The 21,680-nt window shown below is 44.1% G+C and overlaps 1 protein-coding gene across 3 annotated transcripts in view; it reads left to right on the forward strand.

The window, feature by feature from the left end:
* AK9 (adenylate kinase 9) overlaps positions 1–21,680 on the forward strand; it is a 1,394,796-nt gene that overhangs the window by 1,332,894 nt on the left and 40,222 nt on the right. For all 3 annotated transcript variants that reach the window (XM_086926806.1, XM_086926808.1, XM_086926807.1), the window contains exons 40-42: positions 10,101–10,270; positions 18,424–18,522; positions 18,604–18,706. In XM_086926806.1, the coding sequence (XP_086782932.1) occupies positions 10,101–10,270; positions 18,424–18,522; positions 18,604–18,706 (372 nt within the window). The remainder of the gene's footprint in view (positions 1–10,100; positions 10,271–18,423; positions 18,523–18,603; positions 18,707–21,680) is intronic.

Genomic DNA, 21,680 nt, shown 5'->3' on the forward strand with positions numbered 1-21,680 from the left:
GTGGAGAGAAGTCCATCGATCCTTTGAGGGCTCGTTTGTCTGACATACTTCAATTTGCACTCTCTTTGGCTCAGCAAGTATTTGCTGAGGCTACGGTCAAAGGTTATCTTTCAGCTTTGTCTACATTTCTCTGTCTGCCGGATCAGCCATCCTTATTTAAATCTCCTGTAGTATTAAGATTTTTAAAGGGTCTTACTCCCTTTATTGTGCCTCAATGGGACTTGAATCTTGTGCTTACTTTCTTAATGGGTTAACCTTTTGTACCTTTGCACAAGTGTCCCTTGAGATTGTTGTCTTTTAAGACGGTCTTTCTGATCGCAATTACCTCGGCAAGGAGGGTAAGTGAGCTTCAAGCTCTTAGTTCAAAGCCCCCATTCTTGACCACTCATGCTGAACGAATAGTTCTCAGGACCAGGGCTGCTTTTCTGCCGAAGGTGGTAACTCCCTTCCATCTAGGGCAGTCCATTACCCTCCCTACCTTCTATCCTCCCCCTCACCCTTCCTTTGCTTGGACCCTAAGAGGGCAGTGAGCTTCTACCTGGACAGAACCAGAGAGTTCAGAGTGGATGACCAGCTCTTTGTTGGTTTTGATGGTGCCAGAAGAGGCAAGGTGGTGCACAAGCGCACACTGTCGAGATGGATTGTCTTATGTATCAAGATTTGCTACTCTCTGGCGGGTAAGGAACCTCCTGAAGGTTTAAGAGCTCATTCCACTAGAGCAAGATCTGCTACATCTGCTTCGTCTAGGGGTGTACCTGTAGAGGACATTTGTAGAGCAGCGACTTGGCGTACCCTCCACACTTTCGCGTAGCATTACTGCTTGGATTCCGAAGTGAGGAGGGACGGCCACTTTGCACGCTCCGTCCTCCAGGTTTTTCTGGTATAGGAGAGTGGACACCCTCCTCCGGGAGTGGGGACTGCTGTGGGACTCTATTCACAAGGTGAGGAATCCACTAGCAGATGTATCCATCAGAAGAACAAGTTACTTACCTTCGGTAACGCTTTTTCTGGTGGATACAGTATCTGCCTGTGGATTCCTCACTGACCCACCTGCCTCCCCGTTGTCCACTCTTCTATACCTGATTTATTGTAATGTTAATATTTTATTGTCAAAGGAAATGTGTTATTATAATTGCTTTCCTTCATTGGCTACACACTCTGTGTGTTATTGTGTATATTTGGTACTATGTACTTTGTGTGTATATCTACTGTTGTTTATCCGTCCGTGTGTTTCTCGAAGGCACGGAAAAAAGGGCAGAACTGATGTCATCACGCCCACGTGGGCCTATTATGGAGCCGGTGACGTCAGCCGAGCCGCAGGCGATGCCGTGCCTCTATGACGTTGTCCACGTCGGAGCGAAGCTACAAAAGAATTTCCGAATGTTGCTGACGCAAGGGGATATTCACAATGTAAGGAATCCATAGGCAGATACTGTATCCACCAGATAAAGCGTTACCGAAGGTAAGTAACTTGTTCTTTAGGTATAAAGCTCTTAACGTGCAAAAGGGCCTTTTTAGAGACTACTGTTCTGGCCACAAGAGTCAGTGAATTTCAGGTCATCTCTGCTTCTTAATAATACAGTTTCTCAAAAAGCAAACATGGTGCTGGGAACCCAATCCTTCCTGCATACCAAATGTTCTTTTGAATTACTACTCATAGCAAACAATATTTATTTCTGAATTCTCTAGACATTTACAAGTTAAAAAAAATTTGATACTTGTATAGCGCACTACTCACCCTCAAGGGTCTCAAGGCGCTTGTACGAATATCCCTGTGGAACCCATCCTGGCTTTCCCTGTGAGGTGTCCACTCCTGGGTACCCCCAAGGTGGAGGCCAGGCATCCTTAGTGTTGTGGGGGCTGTTGTGCAGATTAAGCAAGCTATTGCCCATAGTTGCAGAGTGGGACTCCATGATTGGAATAGGCACCGAGGCGAGAATTATGAGGTCCAAGGAATTTTGAGCCCAAGACCCACTGAGGCAGGGAATTGAACCCTGGTCCCAGGCCAGACCTCTGCATCAGGGTCTGCCGCTCTAACCATTGAGCCACACTTCTCCACAAGTAGAGACACGTAGAATTTTGATCACATTTACCCAAGGACCAACGAGATTCTTTTAGGTGCGGTTACAAATAGCTTTATTAGTTTGTTAGGCATATCAAATGTGATAAACTTTTTCAAAACAATAACAAGAAAAGTATAAAGAGTGAGTGCTCTTTGGGCCAGCCCCATCATTCACTAACTTTCATGTATTTTTCTTGTTTTGCCATTGGGCGGACAGGCTGAAAATCAAAGACTTATTTGTAGATGGTTGCATTATCCCATTTGTGTTCCTATTATGTTTTTGATGATGGGGCATCTAGTAGTCCTTTTGTTATACTTTGTTTCATCTCTTCATCTTCATCTTCACTGATAGCTGATAGAGACATCTAGCCACAGATTTCTTACCTTAGAATATCCTATGAGTCAGGCTGGATTTGGAAGACTTTTGCTTGAGCAATACCTTTACGTGCCAGTAGGTGGTATTGGTCGGCTCTGTGTGGCATCAGCGGCATCCAACGCACCGGAAGTGACGTCTGCGTCACCTATATAGGCGCAACCTCTGCGCACTGACATCAGTTCTTTCTTTCCGTCCCAGCTAGCGCACATTTGTGATGTGAGATACCCTCTGTCACTTTTTACAGACTTTTTTCAATGTTTTTTTGATGATTCTTGATGTTTAGGTTTTTACCTCAATGCCAAAGAAGACTTCTGGATTCAAACTGTGCGGGGCCAGCCATCACGCCATGTCGGTGATGGATCCACACTTAATTTGTCTCTGGTGCTTGGAGCACCACCGCGGCTGGAAGTCCTGCTCCGATTGCCAGTCCATGGCTCCAAAGGCTTTGAGGGAAGAGTCCCTAAAGCTGCTTGCTGCCTGGCCTTTGACTCCATGCCTTTTGCGATGGAAGTCTCGTTCCTGGTCCCGGTTGAGAGGAAGGTCTGGACACTGCTCCAGGAGTCCTGAGTCCTCGTTCTCGTCCTCCCTCTTGAAGTCATTGGGTCAGTCAGGTAAGAAGCATAAGAAGCACAAGAAGTCAAAGTGCGCTTCTACTTCCCCCATCTGTCGCCAGTCACTCTAGGCCTTGTTCTGCAGATCCAGTGCCTGGGTTGACTCTGTGTTTCCTTGCATTTCCAGGAGCCAGAGTGACACCCGCCCAGCTTAAAGAATTATATGATGCCATGTGCCTCATATGTGGGCAACTTGACCCTTCCGGCGCACCTTCGAGCCCCAGAGGCTCTGAGGGGGCTCCATCGGTTTCCTGCACCAGCAGCACTGTGCCCCTGCAACCTACCCTGGCACAGGAGCCCACACCAAGACTCCTGACGCCGCCCCCACCAGCCTAGCAGGGCTAGCCCCATTCTCATCCCCGATGACCTGGAGCCAAATCAGTGCCCATCGATGCCGATTCCAGCGCCAATGGCTCCCTTGGATCATAGGTGACTTCCTCAGCCCAATTTTGAGGGGCTAGGATTGGAGGAAGAGCGGGAGAGGTCGCTGGACGCTTTACAGGACCAGCCCAAGCACGAAATGGACTGGTATGAGGAATTGGGTGAGGCCAGTGGACTGGATACCTCCCCAGATTCTGGCCTGCTTTTTGCCCATATCGTGGCTAGGGAGGAGGGAGCTTTATATGCTATGGTGGTGAGAAGGGCAGCCAAGTTCCTGCACCTTTAGCTCCCTTCATGGAAGTCAAGGCGAACATCTTAACAGAAGTCTTGCAGCCGGGTGACTCCTCCTCAGAGCTCCTCCTGCCTTTCAACAAGGGGAACCTAGCCCAAGCCCAGCACAGGGGCTCCTGTGAATAGGACAGTTGCCCACTGCCATCGCCCTGCACCAAGTGACCCAAAATTCCTCACTAACCACCCTAACCCCAAGAGCTTGGTGGACCAGGCCTCTGCCTCACAAGGCACGTTGCCTTCCGCACCCCCGGACAGGAAATCCAAAAGGCTGGGTAGTTGGGGCAAGAAGATTTTCTCTTCTGCCAGCCTTGCATTGCGGTCAGTGAACACTGCATGCCTATTGGGCTGTTATTCCCACTCCTTGTGGGAAATGGTTGCACAAGTGCCGCCACTGGTCCCAGAGGAGACCCATTCCATCCTCTCCCAAGTGGTATCAGGGGGAGAGATGCTGCAAGGTTTACCATTCATTGTGGGCTTGGCAGCGCCCACTCGGTGGGCAGGACAATGTCATCGATGGTGGCTGTTCAACACCACACCTAGCTGAGAACTTCTGGCTTTTCTGGGGATGTCCAGGCTTTCATTATGGATCATAGTCTTTGATGGCACCAGTCTCTTCGGGGACCAGGTGGACATGACCCTGGAATGCTTTAAGGTCTTGCCGGCTATGGCTAAGTCCTTGGGCCTTTCGGTGACCACCTGTCCCCATCTGCTTTTCACCACTTTTGTGGCCACGGAAGGAACTTTCAGCCACCTCAACCATATCCTACCCACAAGACTGTGCAAGTTCAGCAACCTCTGCGCCACCATGGGCGTGGCTCCTTTCGACCCCATGGGACAGGCAGCAAGAGGTCCAGTAAGTTCACTCCTCCCCCTGCAGCCTTCCGAGTCTGGCCCCTCAAGATCATGGGCGGCCGGTTTATTGGCAATATCAGCCATCACCTCCACCACTGGCAAAACATCACATCAGAAAAAGTGGGTTCTTCAGATAGTCCAAATGGGCTACTCCCATCTCCTTCCATGCCTTTGAGTTATGACCAGCTGAGGGAGGAGCACCTGAACTTGCTTCAGGAGGAAGTCAGGACTCTCTTGGCAAGGGAGCCATGGAGAGGGTTCCTGTGCCAGCAGTAGGGTGTGATTGCTATTCCCACTACTTTCTGGTCCTGAAAAAGGACAAGGGCCTTCGTCCTATTCTGGATCTGCAAGCCCTTAACTGCTTCCTCCAAAAGGAAAAGTTAAAAATGCTCACTCCGGCTTAGGTCTTGTCTGCCCTGAATCCCGGAGACTGGATGATTGTGCTAGACTTGCAGGACGTCTATTTTCACATTCCTATCCTGCCTGCCCATTTGCAATACCTGCAGTTCATGATAGGCCACAATCACTTTCAGTTCACAGTGCTCCCCTTCAGCCTTACCAGAGCCCCTCTGGTGTTCAGCAAGGTGATGGTAGTGGTTGCAGCTCATCTGCGCAGATCGGGGGTTATCAGTCTTCTCCTATCTCGACGACTGGCTGTTGAAGGTGAGCTCGCCCCAGACTGTCATTCCACCTCCAGACTATGGCGAATCTCCTGCTTTCATTGGGGTTCACTATCAACGTGCCAAAGTCACATCTGGCTCCCTCTGAGATGCTCCCTTTCATTTGAGCTGTTGTGGACACAGCGTAGTTTTAGGCTTAACCTCCAGAGCGGCCGGTCCAAGATATTCAGGCTATGATACTGATGTTTTAGCATCTATCCTGGATTTCGGTGAGACTGACTTTGAGGCTGCTGGGCCTCATGGCCTCCTGCATCCTGCTAGTGACACATTCCAGATGGCATATGCAGACTCTGCAGTGGGACCTGAAGTTCCAGTGCGCAAAGCATCAGGGGAATCTCTCCGACATGGTCCAGATCTCGGAGGAAACTGCACAGCATCTGCAGTGGTGGCTGAGCAACCACGATTGGGTCAGAGGCAGACCCCTCTCCCTTCCACAACATGATCACACAGTAGTGACAGATGCATCAATTCTGGGATGGGACGGCCTTCTTGGAGAGGTGGGGATCAGAGGGCTCTGGTCTCTGGCAGAATCAGACTCCACATCAACTTGCTTGAGCTCTGAGCAATTCGCTTGGTATTGAAAGCTTTTCTCCTTTCGTCTCAAGTGGAGCTCAGGCCTCCTGTACACCTTTCCACCAATACCACTTCTGTCCAGAGTGCTCAAGAAGATCAGGAGTGACTAGGCCCAAGTCATTCTTGTGGCTTCGTACCGGGTATGGAGAGTCTGGTATCCTGAGCTTCTCCAACTGAACATCGATCCACCAATCAGGCTGCCCCTTTGGGAGAATCTTCTGTCTCAGCAGCAGGGCAGGGTCCTTCATTCCAACCTGTCAACTTTATGCCTTCTTGCGTGGAGATTGAGCAGCGGCATTTAACAGTATTCAAACTTTCTCCTGAAGTATGTGATGTGATTTTGGTAGACAGGCGTCCCTCTGCCAAGTCTGTGTATGCCTGCCAGTGGCAGAAATGTGTAATATATTGTACAGAAAGGTCTATTGATCTTTTTTCTGCTTCCATCTCTCAAGTCCTTCTCTTTATTTTGACCCTTGCCCAGCAGGGCTCTGCTCTGGGCACTTTTAAGGGGTACCTTTTGACCTTGGACTAGAAGAAGGAGCACAGAGGGAAACACAAGAACTAGGACGCCCTCCACTCATTAAGTCACAACAATAATGATGTCCTAGTGCTCAAGGCAGAAACAATATTGTCAAAAGATCTACGGCATCACAAGTTGCACCAAAATTACAACATACCTCCCCTCTTGCAATGAATTTGGGGTAGGGGATGCCTCAGTCTGTGGTCTGGACAATAAAGTTCTAAAAATTACAAACCGGATTTGCTGGTTGTATCTAATTAGGTGCCGCATTGCAACACGCAATTTGGAATACACTAAATAGAATGAGGCAGCAACACAGGCTAGACTTGCACGGCCCACTTAGTACTTGCCAGCTCGCCACATATTGAATCACATGATAAGATGACAACAGAATAGCTGATTTACAGGTTAGGGTGTTACACAATTAATGATGGCTCACGGAGGTGTGGACATCAATAAAATAAACAAGGTCGCAATTGATATGCACTCTTTAGATACAAGTGATGGGCTGAGATTGTCATTTACCATAAAGTTATGATAGCGAGATCCCGCAAGGATTTGTCGCTCTACACATACGAATGTGTTTAAGACCAATCCAAGATTGCGGCCATGTACGCGAGACGTGCACAGCCAATCAGATGCTGTGCAAGACGGCGCATCACACGCTATAGGTACGCGCAGGGAAGAGCCTCGGTGTTCCAGGGCTGATTGAGCGCCGGACCTCTCCTCACTACCGGTAACTTTCTAAATGGGAAAGGAAGGAGCCCACTGGCATAAATGACGAAAACCACAGGTATAAGACGATGTTTTTAAATATTTCCTGGTTGATTGTTAATGCAGTAACAAGAACGGAGGGAGACTTAACAAAGCTCACCATCAGGAGCTGTGATCCTGTTTAAATTCCTCTCGGCTGGTATGAGAGGCTAGGATTATTGAAGGGTAAATATTAACACTTTGCAGCATGATGGTGTGTGCGACGTATATAAGCACTTTTGACTTGACTAAGGCATCAAAGTGGGATAACCTCGATTTTGTTTATTGTTTATGTCTTGCTACAGTGCGCAAAGCCCAGTGTCCTTTGCAGTGGCATTGAAAGGTATATGCCCTGAGGAAATTGCCTGATACAAACCAAGGCAATGAAACATGTCGGCTGTGAGTAGGTTGTGAATCGATTGGTAGTAGTCACAACCTCCTTTTTTAATTCTATATATGTTTTGTATGCAACAAATAGGAACAAAATTAAAGGAACTAGTCCTAGTTGCAGAATAGAATATGTGTTATGTGTTAAATGTTGTACGTTGAGTCACATATAATTTTTGTTCACTGCATCACGCACGATCTTTTCTTTGGGTTTAGGACACGTTTCCGTTATAGCTTTATCGTACCAATGATGATAACAGGGCCATCCTGGTGAGTACCAGCCAGGGGTCCCATTGGTGTTGCGCCTGTGAGGTGCCATCTAGCTTTCTCACCTTTTTTCTATGTTACACTAGGTGAATGTGGGCTTTGTAAATGTTTGTTAAGTCTATCAGAGTTGGGCTATTTTAGTAGTGGCAACAGACTGAGTTATTCCCTACCCCAAATTCATTGCGAGAGGGGAGGTATGTTGTAATTTTGGTGCAACTTGTGATGCCGTAGATCTTTTGACAATATTGTTTCTGCATTGAGCACTAGGAACTTGAGGCAGCCAAAGTAACCCTATTTATTTAAATCTCCTATTGTTAACAGATTTCTTAAGGGGCTTGTACATTGGTTCCTACATTCCCCATTCATCCTGCACTAGTGGGACCTTAATTTGATTCTCACCTTCCTGATGTGCGCCCTGTTCGAACTTCTGCACAACTACCTCCTCCAGTTTCTTTCCATCAAAACAACCCTATTGGTGGCAATAACTTCTGCCAAGAGGGTGAGCGAATTGCAGGCTCTGTCATCCAAGCCTTCCTACCTGACCATCTTCCCTGATCATTTGGTGCTTCGTACTAGGGCCTCTTTCGTACCAAAAAAAGTAACACCATTCCATTTGGGGCAATCAGTCACCTTGCCCACTTTCTATGCTCATCTGCACCCCTCTAAAGAGAAGGAGAAACTTCACTGTCTGAACCCAAAAGGCGTTGACCACATCAAAGAGTACTGGGTGGAAGACCAACACCTCGTGGGATATGTTGGATCAAAGAAAGGTTGTACAGTGCAGAAGAGAACTATCTCACGATGGGTTTTCCTCTGCATCAAAATGTGCTACTCTCTGGCTAAGAAACAGCCTCCTGAAGGTCTAAGAGCTAATTCCACCAGAGCTGAGGCTGCGACCACTGCATTGCAACATGGTGTTCCAGTCCTTGACATTTGTCAGCCAGGAATGGGGGCATCACTGCACACATTTACTAAGTACTACTCCCTGGACAGTTGTGTCCGTAAGGACTTCCTGTTCTAAACTTGCCACTTCTCTGGATGGTATTGCTTTGCTATCTGTTCAAAGGTAAGGAATCTGCGGCTAAATGTCTCTATCAGATGGCCAAGTTACTTACCTTTGTGAACGCCTTATCTGGTAGTGACATGATCTAGCCGCAGATTTCTTACTAACCCACCCATCCCCGTGCTCTGCAGACAAGTTTTTAGGGTCAGGACTGGTCTCTTTCAGGGCCCTACTTTTCGGAAAACACACAAATGTCAGTACACCTCATGGCAGCGTGCTTCTGGTGTGTAAGGACGTGAAAAGTATCTGAGGTCAGCAAGCCAAGGTTGCACCTATATAGGTGATGTGGACGTCACTTCCGGTGCGGAAGACCCAGATGGTGCCATTCAGAGCTGACCTATGCCATCTACTGGCACGCAAGGGTATTGCTTGAATAAAAAAGCTTCCAGATCCAGCCTCACGCCTGGGATAATCTGGGATAATCTAAGGTAAGGAATCTGCGTCTAGATCATGTCTCTACTAGATAAGGTGTTACCGAGGTAAGTAACTTGCCTATTAACTATTCAAACATTAGGCGAACAACATGTACACACGTACGCTGGCGCCAGCACCAGCAAAGAGCATGTCAACAATTGTTTACTAGCGCACTTAACACTAGCTGTCCTGCTATGAGTTTTATAATGTTAAAAATTGGATGTCCGGATTTTCCTTTGTGGTTGGTGTAAAGGCTGAAAATTGCCTGTCTAGATGTGCATTTGTAGTTAGTGTAATACCCAATTCTTGCCAACAACAAACTGTTAGATTTGTTGTACATTTCTGAATCGTATGTTAACAATGATATTTGTTAATAACTACTCTTGCTGGCTACAAGATTTCTTTTTAAAAATCAACCATTAATAACGGAAATGGTCTGGCACAGCTGAACAAACCATGTGAAGTAAGAGCAATAGGCACAAGCGTTAGGTGTGGCTTATAACTGCAATTACAAGTCAGACCTTTTAGTCTTGCAAATGCTTGTATCTCTTTGAATCTATATCAGAATTAACGAAGAAAAACAAATACCTGAAGTTTCAATAGCTTGTTTTACTGTTTCCGCAAGAGACGTAACGTGTCACAATATAACTGGAACAGAGACTATGTCCCATTTACTTTTTCTATACATTTTATTTTTTACATAAAGTTGGAGGGTATTCTTAAGCTAATTTATCATAAATTTATTGTGAAGGCATACTTAATGGTAATGACTATAAAGTCTGCATGATTACCCAGTTATCTGTTTTATCATATTAAACATGTCATATAATTGTTTGAACTTCATATTCTATATTTCTTGTTTTTCTTTAGGCATTTTTGGAGACACCCGATCTATTCGTACCACCGTTAGCACCTTATACTTTTCCATCACCAGATATGCTACCTAAAAAACTTACAGTGGCAGAAGTAAAAGCCAGATTCCCTAAAATTGCAGAGCTGAAAGGATACTGTCCAGTAACATACCTTGATGGAAAACAAAGGTAAACAATACTTTTGTCTGGTTTCATAGTCATGCTAGAGCACTCTTACGCTGTTTTTTGTATTTTCTGAAAAAAATGTAAAGATTGAGTGGTGGATATTCAGTGTGCCAGTGGTCCCACTACACTGGTGGAGACAGGTCTACTGTAATACAAGATGAATGTAATGGGGTCAAATCCACCATTACCCCCGGAGCCACCTCGAGAGGGGTGGCAGTTCTATCATTCCAGTGTGCAGTTCCCCTCAACATATGTGGATACTGGAAATGTCTCCCCTAAACATGTAGTCATTTGTCATTCCTAACAACAGCAAAGAGTTTTCTCCCAGGATGTGAGGAACTCTTGCATGGACATTCCTTGCAAGACCATCATTATGTAAATTATACTTTTTTCATGGAGCAAACACTTGCAAAAATGGTTGTAGATCAGCTGGCCTAATTGTTTTTAACTGGCCAATACCTATTTTGGTGGCATCTTCACTATCTACATGACTTTTTAGATGGCAAAATCAGTAAAGGCTATGCCATAAAAAAGCCACCATCCAGTCCCTTGAAAAGGGTGGGAAAATGCTGAACAGGAGAACCTAGACTGTCACCAATTTTCTGCATAATTCATGTTAACATCCTGCTTTAAATTAGGCACGTAGCCCACGAAGGCACCTCTGTCTGCCCAAAAGGTACTGTGTTAATTGTTCTAAGAATTATGTGAAATACCTTTGGTAGTATCAGACAAGTTTATGATAGGTGTACACTGTTTTCTTAGTTATTCTTCCTTATTACACTCACCTATCCAAGCCCCCCATTTACAATTGTGTCACCTACCCATTTAGCACTAATAACTGCTGCCTGATTAAATAGGTTAAGAAACATAAGGACAGGCAGACATAATCAGGGCTGGACTGGCTACTGGGCGTGTTGGTGTGCTCCTGAGCTGGGGGCTAATTTCACTGTGGTTGGGACTGATTTCATTGATGAGGACCTGCGTGTGCTTCGAAATGAACAAAGCAAAACAAATGTTTTTCAGCACACGTGGGTCCCCATCAACTAAACCAGCCCCCAGGTCGGCAGCACACCAAAACGCTCGGTAGCTAGTCCGGCCCTGGACATAGTTAAAATCTCTCTCTATCTCTCATAGAACCTCTCCATTCTAAATGGTCATTAAATAGTTCATCTAAGGTAATGGCTCCATTGCTTTCTGATAATCTTTACAAGTCAAAATCTTTCACGTCATAGTCGTATTCTAAGGGTGAAGGACAGAGCCCTTTGGGCCCGCGGGTTATTTCCGCAACCACCTGCTATGCCTTACCAAAATGAAGAGTTGGTCGGACAGTAGAGAATACAAACTTATTTTATTCAGTATATACTCTGCAGAGGAGCCCAGTCAGGCCTTCACCCTAAGATGGTTGCCGAGCGGGACTGACTCCCCAAGGCACACTAATACATGATAAACCCTTCTGGAGACTTCAGCCAGGTTTCTTGTGGAAAAGTACGGGCTTGAGCCTGGCATGAGCAAAGGAGGTACACAGAGATGAGCTAACACCTGCCAGATGGGTGCACTATCAGTTCACCAAGGCCAATGTGCTGAGTCTCAGCGTCTCCTAACGTGGGAGCAGAGCTACACATACAGAAAGGAATGTATGAAAAGAACATCTATGCATTAGCAAGTCATGCTCCAACCTTGAAAAGGAGAGAAAATAATGATGGTGTACAGATTTGCTGAAGCAACCGGAAAGCAAAATGAGGCCTAGTGCGAATGGGGCCCAAAAAGTCTTCTAATACTTGTGAAATACAAAATGGAGGCACAGAGACCAATGCAACTTATAAGTTGCAACAATAACTCAGTTGGTTGCATGATGCGAATACAAATGGTATCTATTTAGCCACATAATGCTAACCGTATGTATAAATGCACAACGAAAAAGGGAATTTCAAACCAAGGGTGAGCCCACACCCAGACAGACAGCCTTACGTCTTCTGGATAGAAACTTGTCCCTCTTGGATCTTGTTGTTCCTTTAATTCTCCATCATGTGGTCTTTGGTGCTATTTATGAACGCTGAACATATCTGCTACTCCAAGAGAACCACAACACTTCTGATCAATAGAAATTTCTCTTTCTAAAAAACTATTCTTAAATACCATAAGGGCCAAATACTGACTTCTAGAGCAGACCCACAGTTGTTGAGAGGAGTACTGCCACCAGATTCATATATAGTGGCCTTAGCGTAGAAGAGGTTCCAACATATGTCTTGGACTTCTGCTCCTGCCGATAAAGAGATTCACAGAATGAATGCTGCTGGTAAGATTGTATGTGTTACATGTACAGTTCCACAAAAAGCAGCAAGTTCTGTTGCATCACTGGATTGCTATGAAAGAACAATGGAAGATGCCATGAACCCCTTTGCAGATCAACTTCTCAGTGGGCATATCCTTTTATCTAGAGGTGCTGAACAAAAAAAACTCTTATCCAAATACATTATATTGCATCAGTCAACAATGCTGATCTGTCAGTATGTGGCGATGTTATGGTTTGTGCATGAAGAGGTCTTCATGGCTTCAGCTCTCAAACTTTACGCACAACATGATGTATAAGATGAAATAGGGAGTTGATACACTAAAATCAGTTAGTCTTGAAATGTATTAGGAATTCTCTAGACCTCATTACATGTACTCAAATCGCAGATAACAGCAACAAATTCAACAATCCTCCCAACACCTCATGCAACATTAACAGTAGCAAGGTGCTCAATACCAGCAAAAGTCTTGTGTTTGCCACGGAGGACAGTTAAGGGGAAGATGCCAGCAATTGTCAACTAAAGAAGGAAAAAAACAAAGCCAGTAGGCAATAACTTTTTCTGTACATCCGCTTTATAATCATTTCCGATAGGGGTTGCAAATTGGCACACATGAATGAGTGGTAAACCATTTGAAGAAGTAAGTGGGTGGTTTCTACTGTGAGAAATATAGAGTGTTCTCTAGCTCAAAACTTCAGCTCCAGTGGTGCCAGCAGTACCTACCAACTATTCTCATTTAGATTGTCTCAGAAATGAAGTCAGAACTTTCAGAAATAAAGCAATACAAATTATTCAGATTATACAGAGCAACAAAGCCATAAACTCAAGGTACTTCTTGGTCATGAAGAGGTACGTAAAGAAGGAGTACAGACCCATTCCGGATATAAAACTACAAGCAAATGGTTAAAAAAGAAAGGATCCACATGTTAGGTATATATCAGATCTTCCCCTGATCTGTCCAGAGGATTTAATGTGCTTAATAGATCTTCAAGATACATCCTTTAATGTTCCAGTTCCTTGGAAGCAAAGGAGGCTCCTAAAATGTGAAACCAATATGAGCAATTCTTATTCAAAGTCTTGCAATTCAAACTAAAATCAAGAGCAAGGAAGTTCTTAATTTGCATGCTGGTAGTCACTATGCATCTCAGTAACATAGGACTGCTTCTGCATGCATATATGGATGACTGGCTTCAGAAAACCAATTAAAGCAAAGAGGATAGAAAGTTTTTTTTTACAAGAATTCAAATGATGGAGTGACTAGGTGTTTACATGAACTACAACAAGTTTTACTGATAGGATACAGAATCCTGAAGTGATCCTGGACTCAAAACAAGCAACGGTGTATCCTTTGGATAAGAGATGGTTGTTAATTCAAAAGCCTATGGCAAGTCAGATGTCATCCTTGCTGGGATCAATAGCTTTGTTTATGAAGATAGTACCAGATGCAAGACTACACATGAGTGTCTGGGAGATCAATAGTAGACGCTCACTGAATTGTGAAAAAGATTGATATTTTTAGTGACCACATTACAACTTAACCGTGGTGGGCACAATCTGATGAGAAGGATTCCATTCTTCCTAGTACTCCAAATACAAACAATAGTCCTGGCTACATCATTTCTTTAATCATTAATCGACAGACATGGTCTTGATCTAGACAGACAACAAAACATCTAGCAATCTAATGCTTGAAATGGTTTCTCAACAATGATTATCTGACTGAAACCTGGGGATGTTTACAAATAGATTTTTTTTGAAATGGCGGAAGAAGCAAAAGGCTGAGAAAGGGCCTTGTTTCCTTCATGTAAATTATGGACACATGTTGCACACCAACATATGCAAAACTCTTTCCTCATCAGATGTGGGATCCACATGAAATACAGAAAGAAACATTTCCTACTCCAGGTGTAACTGAGAGGACACTTGTAGACCCCAGCCCTGGGGACAAAATCAGTCTATCTGGGTATGCTTCCATCAAACCTAGGTAGGAGCATTTAGGAAACATACTCTATCAAATAGCTAGGTCAGGGATTCTCATTCCTATTGCTCAAGTTGTACCTTTGCATCCCACATAAAGGGAAAGTCTCCTAACTGCAGTGGGTAATGAAAAGCAGGCTTGTGATTACAAAGGTTGAAGCAGAGGTTTTAGGCTTAAAGTGTACTACCCATAACAGTTACCTATCTTCCCAGGAATGCATGTACTGGTACCAGTGGAGGGTTGAACCTCGAAAACCATTAATAAAACCATTTCTCAGAAAATAAGCAACTTGATAGTGGTCACAGAAGCGCACAAGCCACCCTTTAAATTAATCCTTCTTTGCACAATGTTCCAAAATTATGTACATTACTAGAAATTCTTACAGAGATCCTAGATCCTTTCATGCAGAAAGCTACTTACTTGGTACAGTATTACCCTGTTGCCCCACATGTTCAATCTCCATCCCAACAGCTGAAGACAATAAAGGGTTTGCAGGTTGCAAGCAGCATAGACACCTTTTAAACTGAAGCCATGGCTTGTCTTCTCACCAGGAACCATGTTTTTGGTGCCAGCATCTTGTTAGAAGGGTGAAGGCCATTGGGTCTACCTGATCCTTCCTCAGCACTATTAGGAAGAGAAGATTGGAAGTACATTGATAAAGCAGAGCTCTCTGCCAAGGAAAGATAGTGGATCCACTCAAAATACCCATGAGTCAAGACTTCCATGCACAATACCACGAGGACCACATACTACTTGGAGATTAAAAAATCAAACCATGGCAGCAAAAGTATCTGGATTACCCTACGGAAATAGACAGTGTAATGGAGATGTGTGAAAAACCTAGCTGAGCTGGTCTGCATATTATATTCTCCCTTCCTGAAAGTTAGGTTGCTATTGGGGAAAGCAAGTTTGATTCTACCCAGATGTAAATGGTACCAGCCCTTTCCATCTGACCATTCATGTATGGGTCGCATTACTTGTCTCGTCTATCTTCCTTGCAACAGTCTTGACATTAGGAGCTATTCCGTAGCTTGTGCACAGTTTCACCCTTATTGCTAAAATGGAATCCCCACCTTGCTGAGTGCATAGGAAGTGCACCCTTACTTGACTGTAATAGGGGGGCTTACCCATACTGTTTCCTATAAATCATAAAGAAAAAAAAAACTAAATATTTCAGCTTTCCCTCATCACCCTCAACGAAGGGCAGGGAGGGAAGGCAGAACTGTGGCGAAGAAGACCATGGCTCAGAGTAATGAAGATCGCTTGTAAGTAACTGAGGGACATATGTACAAAGTAGTGGCAGAGCGTGTCGTTAGCCTCCTTGGCTTAAAGACACGCTCTGCCACTTCTGAAACGCAGGGCTGCACCATATCTACAAGAATATGGTGCAGCCCTGCGTTTCCCCCCGCGCTGGCTGCACATAAACCAGCATTGGCCTTATGCTGTTTTTATATGTGCTGCACAACGCAGAACACATGAAAACAGCAAAAACAATGAGAAATAAAATATTTCTCCTCATTGCGCCAGGGTAAGACCAGATTTTCCCTTGTCTTTATTCAGGCGCTTCCTCCTATTTACACCTCCCTTGTAAATAGGAGGCAGCGTCAGAATCAATGGGTGTTGCGGTGGAATGCCCACAGCAACACCCGTTGCCATCCCCTTTCACGCCAAGTATATTGTGAAAGCGGGCCTTATTTACAAGGCAGCGTTAAGCCACGTTGAGTAAATAAGGCAAAGCCCCTATCACCACAGGAAAGTCCAAAAAAGTGACGCTCCCGTGGCGATAGGGCTTGTACATATACCCCTGAGTCTTTTCTTGTTGTGTGCACTTGCTAGGCATGTCTTACCCTAAAAGCCAGTGGAAACATTATAAGAGTTTCTTCCAGTTGGAGGACTGATTGCGTCACTCACTGTCCAATGACCCTGCTGCGACTTGCCTTACAGTGACTTGCTTCTTTTAGAACTTTCAAAAACACCACCCAGCTTCCCTTGTCCTTCTACAACTAGCCTTTCTTACCGATGCAACACATTTATTTTAGTAATTTTGTGCTTTGTAGGGCGATATGACTTTCTCTCAGTGCCCCCTTTTTTTACCCTTTGGGAGCTACATTACAGTTGTGTTTGGTTCTCCACGTTTTTTCTCTCATTTGAATTGATAGCGAACATAACACAGTAAGCTCATAATCGTTATCCTTCCCAAATATGTTTTTGGCTCGTCATGCCTCTTTCACCAGTGGCAATATTTGTGACCCTTACAGAATGGCTCAATACATTCTATGTAGGACCTATACTGCATACAATGGTGCATGCCGACAACACATTTTTATATAGCGGGCCACTGAGCACTTCACCATTGCACTTGTCTTAAATTCCCCGATGTTTCTTTTTTTTTATTAGATACTTTCCTCAGAAGCAAATATTAATTCCTTTGTCCTGATGATGACAAACTGGTTTTTGCCCCGGTCAAAACACTGACTTTGTCAAGTGAAAGATACCAACTTTTAGGGATCCCAAACATCAGAGCTATTTCTGGCATTTTCTATGAATGAAAAAGTACTTATATAGCCATTCTTTTGGTCAATTGTTTCTTCAAATGTAATTATTCTGGCACTTTCTACACATTTTACTTCACTGAGCACGTCTTATCACTGCGTTGTTGTACTCAGAATATCGCATATTGTAATTCAATACAATTTATACTTTATTTTCATGTGCTCTCTGACTGTTTGAATTGTGTTTATTGGCCCGATTGGCTAACCTGCTTTCTTTACCTGTAAGTGCGTTCGGCTCCTGTTATGACCGTAGAATGAACAAGAGCTGCTATAGAACTCATACTCGCGACATTTGCGGGCTTAGGTTAATGTATATTCATGGCAGAACTTTGCTCAAACGTTTTCCTAAAGGAAGAGACCTCCAGTGGAAAGCTGCTCAGGACCCTCCTTCTCCCAGTGAAATAATTCATGAGAATGGAGTCCATGTGACTAAAACCTACAAAATAGGAGTCAACACAATGAGTAACTTGTATCTTTTTATTTTGGATCACCTACATGGTGCTTTTAATGACATTTCAAAATGATTGTTCAACTAAATTTAAATTAAAAATATTTTGGTCACAAATTTGAAAACACACTGGGCCAGATGTATCAAGGCTTTTGCGACTCGCAAAGGCCGAAATTCGCAGAATTTAGGCCTTTGCGACTCGCAAACGGCCGATTTGCGATTTTTGTAATGTATCAAAAAATCGCAATTTAAGGAATCGCAATTATTTGCGATTCCTTATTTTGCCATAGCATTTAAGGAATCACAAATTTTGCGATTCCTTAAATGATATGTATGACACATTTTGGTTTGCGAATTTGTGTTAAGAAATCGCAATTTACCACCAACTTGTAGTTGGTGGTAAATTGCGATTTCTTTTAAAAATGGCCTACTTTGCATTTGTAAGGGTGGCATGTGACACTCATACATGCCCATAGGGCATGTATGTGTGCCACATGCACACACATGTAGATTTGAGGGGTGCAGCAGGGTGTCTTTGAGACACCCCTGCACCCTTGAAATAATTCTCAAATTGCGATTAGCAATTTGCGAATTCGCAATTTGAGAATTATTGCACTATCATTCCTATGGGCCTCCTGGCCCATAGGAATGCATTGAAAATTATTCTTTATTTGCGAATTCGCAAAATGCGAATTCGCAAATAAAGAATAATAAGGAATCGCACAAAAATCGCGATTTTGTACATACATACCGTTTTGCGAATTCTAAATAGCGATTCGCAAAAAATCGCTAATTAGAATTCGCAAAACGGTATCTTGATACATCTGGCCCACTGTTTGTCGTATGGGACGGTGCATGCATATCTCATCGGTCTGTTTCTTTTTAAGGTACGAGGCACTTGTACCTGGTCACATTGAACATGCTGTAGAGTATCGAGACAAAATATTCATTTTTGAAAGTGAGGAAAAGCTTCAGAAGTTCATGAGGTGAGTTCTTAGGTAAATATATTCTTTTATTCTTCTGGATTTCGTTTTTTTTCTAAGTGCTCATTAGATTCTCCTTCGCAGGTTACCAGAGAAATACTGGAATCAGTCACTTCCGAATAAACTCCCACCAAAAAAGGAACCAATTTTGCTTAGCTATCTTCCTTTATCTGGCTATCTGGAACAGGTTAGTAAATGTAATATGTCAGAAGGCTATTAAGTGTGAATGCTACCTCACTGACTCAGTGGGCCGTGTGCAATAATGTCAGCCCCCGAGCTGCTGGAGCTGTAAGTCTCTCAATTTTTTGTTTATCGCAACAGACCATTGAATGTGTTAAGAATTGAGCTTTATCTCTTTGTTATTAGTATACATGATTCCCTTTGTGGATAGTTTTCCATTTGTAGATTGTTATCTTCACAATGTGGGACTCTTAAAAGTCCATATTATGCCATTCTGGTTGATGTGGTGAAGTTCCTCCCAATCCGTAGACCGGCGCATTGTTTGGACAACATAAACTAAGGGCTTGGTGTCAAGACTGATTCCGGACATCCCCACAGGATATATGGGCCTATAGACCAGCTAGCTCACAATGCCACCGTAAGCCCCCCAAACCTACCAGGGATCAAATAGTTTCTGGCAACCACTGAACATGACAACCCTGACCACTCAGGGATCTTGGAAACAGTACAGAACCTTTCACTTAGTCACTCATGCTTACTTATTCCCAGAGAAATATACAAAAAATACACTGTGTGACATTTCCAATGATATTTATAGAACCAACATTATTCTTGCATAAAATACGTGTTGCAATGATTAGTAGACTGAAACAGATAAAAGTGATTACAAGCACCAAAATCTTAAATAGCTACCATGGTGCTGAACAATGTATATATGCAGGCGTATAAACAAGACAGTAATCTAGTGTACTCATACTATGTGGACCATACTCTAAGTGTACCTAGAAAGTGTGTAGGTGTAGAGCCAAGGATGATCCAACCTCATTACCTGATGGGATAGAGTGAAGGACCCTGTCCTGGTCACAAACTGGACACCCCTCACGAGATGACAGACCACTGCGTGGTGATCTCTCAGCATGCAAGGACTCTCTGTGTTAGCAGAGGTACCTCCTCTGCTAATCTATCGGGATGCTCATCTTTTATAATAGAAAGGAGTCTTGGGTTGTGCACATAGATTAGTGATGTTATGCATATGTAGATAGCCCTGTCGCCCCCTGGATGAAGATAGTGATGACATTTGTCTGTAGTGCAAAACGAAACCTTGTACATGATGTTCAGGGCGTTGTGATAATGTTGTGTGAAGCTAGATCTAAAACAGGTTTAGTTTCAGAGAAACTAATCCAACATTGTCGTGAATGCAAAAGGTCACAGCTGGAAATTTTATTTGTTAGGACAATGTAAGAAATAAGCTGTTTTGCTACATGGACCTAACTCTTGAATATAACAGCGGGGTGGGGCCTTAAGGGGTAAGTAATGCATTCAGCTTTTTAAGTTGGAACATGTAGATTGAGACCATCGTCGAGACTTGTTCCATTAGAGGCAATCATTAATCTTTACCGTAGAGGTTTAACCGTTTTAACTTGAGCAGGGCAAAGGGCCATAACTTTGGGGTGCATAATCTGCTGCCACAGAATTTCGCTTTCCTCTGAGTTGAATTTCATTTCAACCAACTGTTTCCCATTCACTGCCTGGCTTCCAACATGCAGATCTGGAAGGCAGGGTTCACCCCATTTTCAAGCTTCCACTGAATGTTGGTATCAGATATGCATGGTTGGAGACAAATGGGGTTGGACAAGGGCAGCCAGTGGTGGAACATAGATGTTAAAAAAAATGGATGTTCGGGGAGATCTCTTGGGTACTCCACAAGAAATGGTAGTGGCATTGGAAGTTGGGGGGAGGGAATAAACTTTCCGTATGTAGTTAGAAAGAAAAGAGCAAATCCAATTGAGCACTTTGGCCAGATATCCTAAGGTGTCACCCTATCACCATGCAAGGGGACGCAGAGTGACACCAAACCTATAATCAGATTTGCTAAACCATGCAAGGCCATCTTGTGTGGCCCTGCTTGGGTTGGTAAATCTGGAGTATCGCAAGGCATCACAAGCCACTGCCTTGAGTTACTCTATGGGGTGGTGGTGTTACATGGGTGGAGCGTGGTGTTCCCACTACCCATCCATGTATTGTGAAGCATTCCCAGATTTCCCAACACTGGCAGACCTAGGAATGTAACAGAATTGTACACCTTCCCACCAGACGCAACACAAGTGTGCCTGCAGAATTCAGGAAAACGCCTCCAAGGATTGTTTTTGTCCAGGAAGGTGTCCCTGCCTGCACAAAAACAATCATGCCTGTAATGCAGGCACCCTTGCTCCAAGGCACCAGTGTGTCTATGATGGTTCTAGGCTGCATATTGTGCATCAGGGCAGTCAGAGGACATGATTGCGCCATATCTTGATTGATATGGCACATCCCTGCCCTCTCCCTTTCATGCAGTGCAGTGTAGCAAGTTGTCTTGCTTAATTGCATTGTGTGATTTTTTTTTAAATCTGGCCCATTGCTTCTTTGTTGAATCTAAAGAGTTTTCCCTACAGGAGTTTATGGTCAACAGTGGCAAACGCCACGGATTAATGCAAACATTTCAGAACATTGACATTAGAGACATTGCTGCCATGCAAAGAACGTCCAAAACAAACACCAAGACCCCCTCTATACTCCTATCTAATAGAGACTTCTAGCTGCAGATTCCTTACCTATGAATTTCTCCAGCTGGATCTGGAAACCTTTTTTGAGTAATACCCCTAGCACGCGACATTGGGTGGGTCCATTCGACTCCGTGTGTCAATGACATGGGTAGCATCGATTATGACGTTGCGGGACCTACATATGCGCCACCCAGGCGCCCAGACGTCAGTTCTTTTTTTTCCGAGCAGGTTAAGCGTCGATCCAGAAAGAGCTACCCCTCTGCCGCTTTTTAACAGGCTTTTTCTCGACATTTGTCGAAGTTTTTGAAGTCTTCCTGTGCGAGGGATGTAGGGTAGGAAAACAGATTTTAAACCGTGCGGGACTTGTTCCCACATGATGTTGGTTACCGATCCCCACCGCGTTTGCCTGTGGTGTCTTGAAAGCGACCACGACTCGAA

Source organism: Lissotriton vulgaris, chromosome 6 (assembly GCF_964263255.1).
Source record: "Lissotriton vulgaris chromosome 6, aLisVul1.2, whole genome shotgun sequence".
In the NCBI taxonomy this organism is placed as follows: domain Eukaryota; kingdom Metazoa; phylum Chordata; class Amphibia; order Caudata; family Salamandridae; genus Lissotriton; species Lissotriton vulgaris.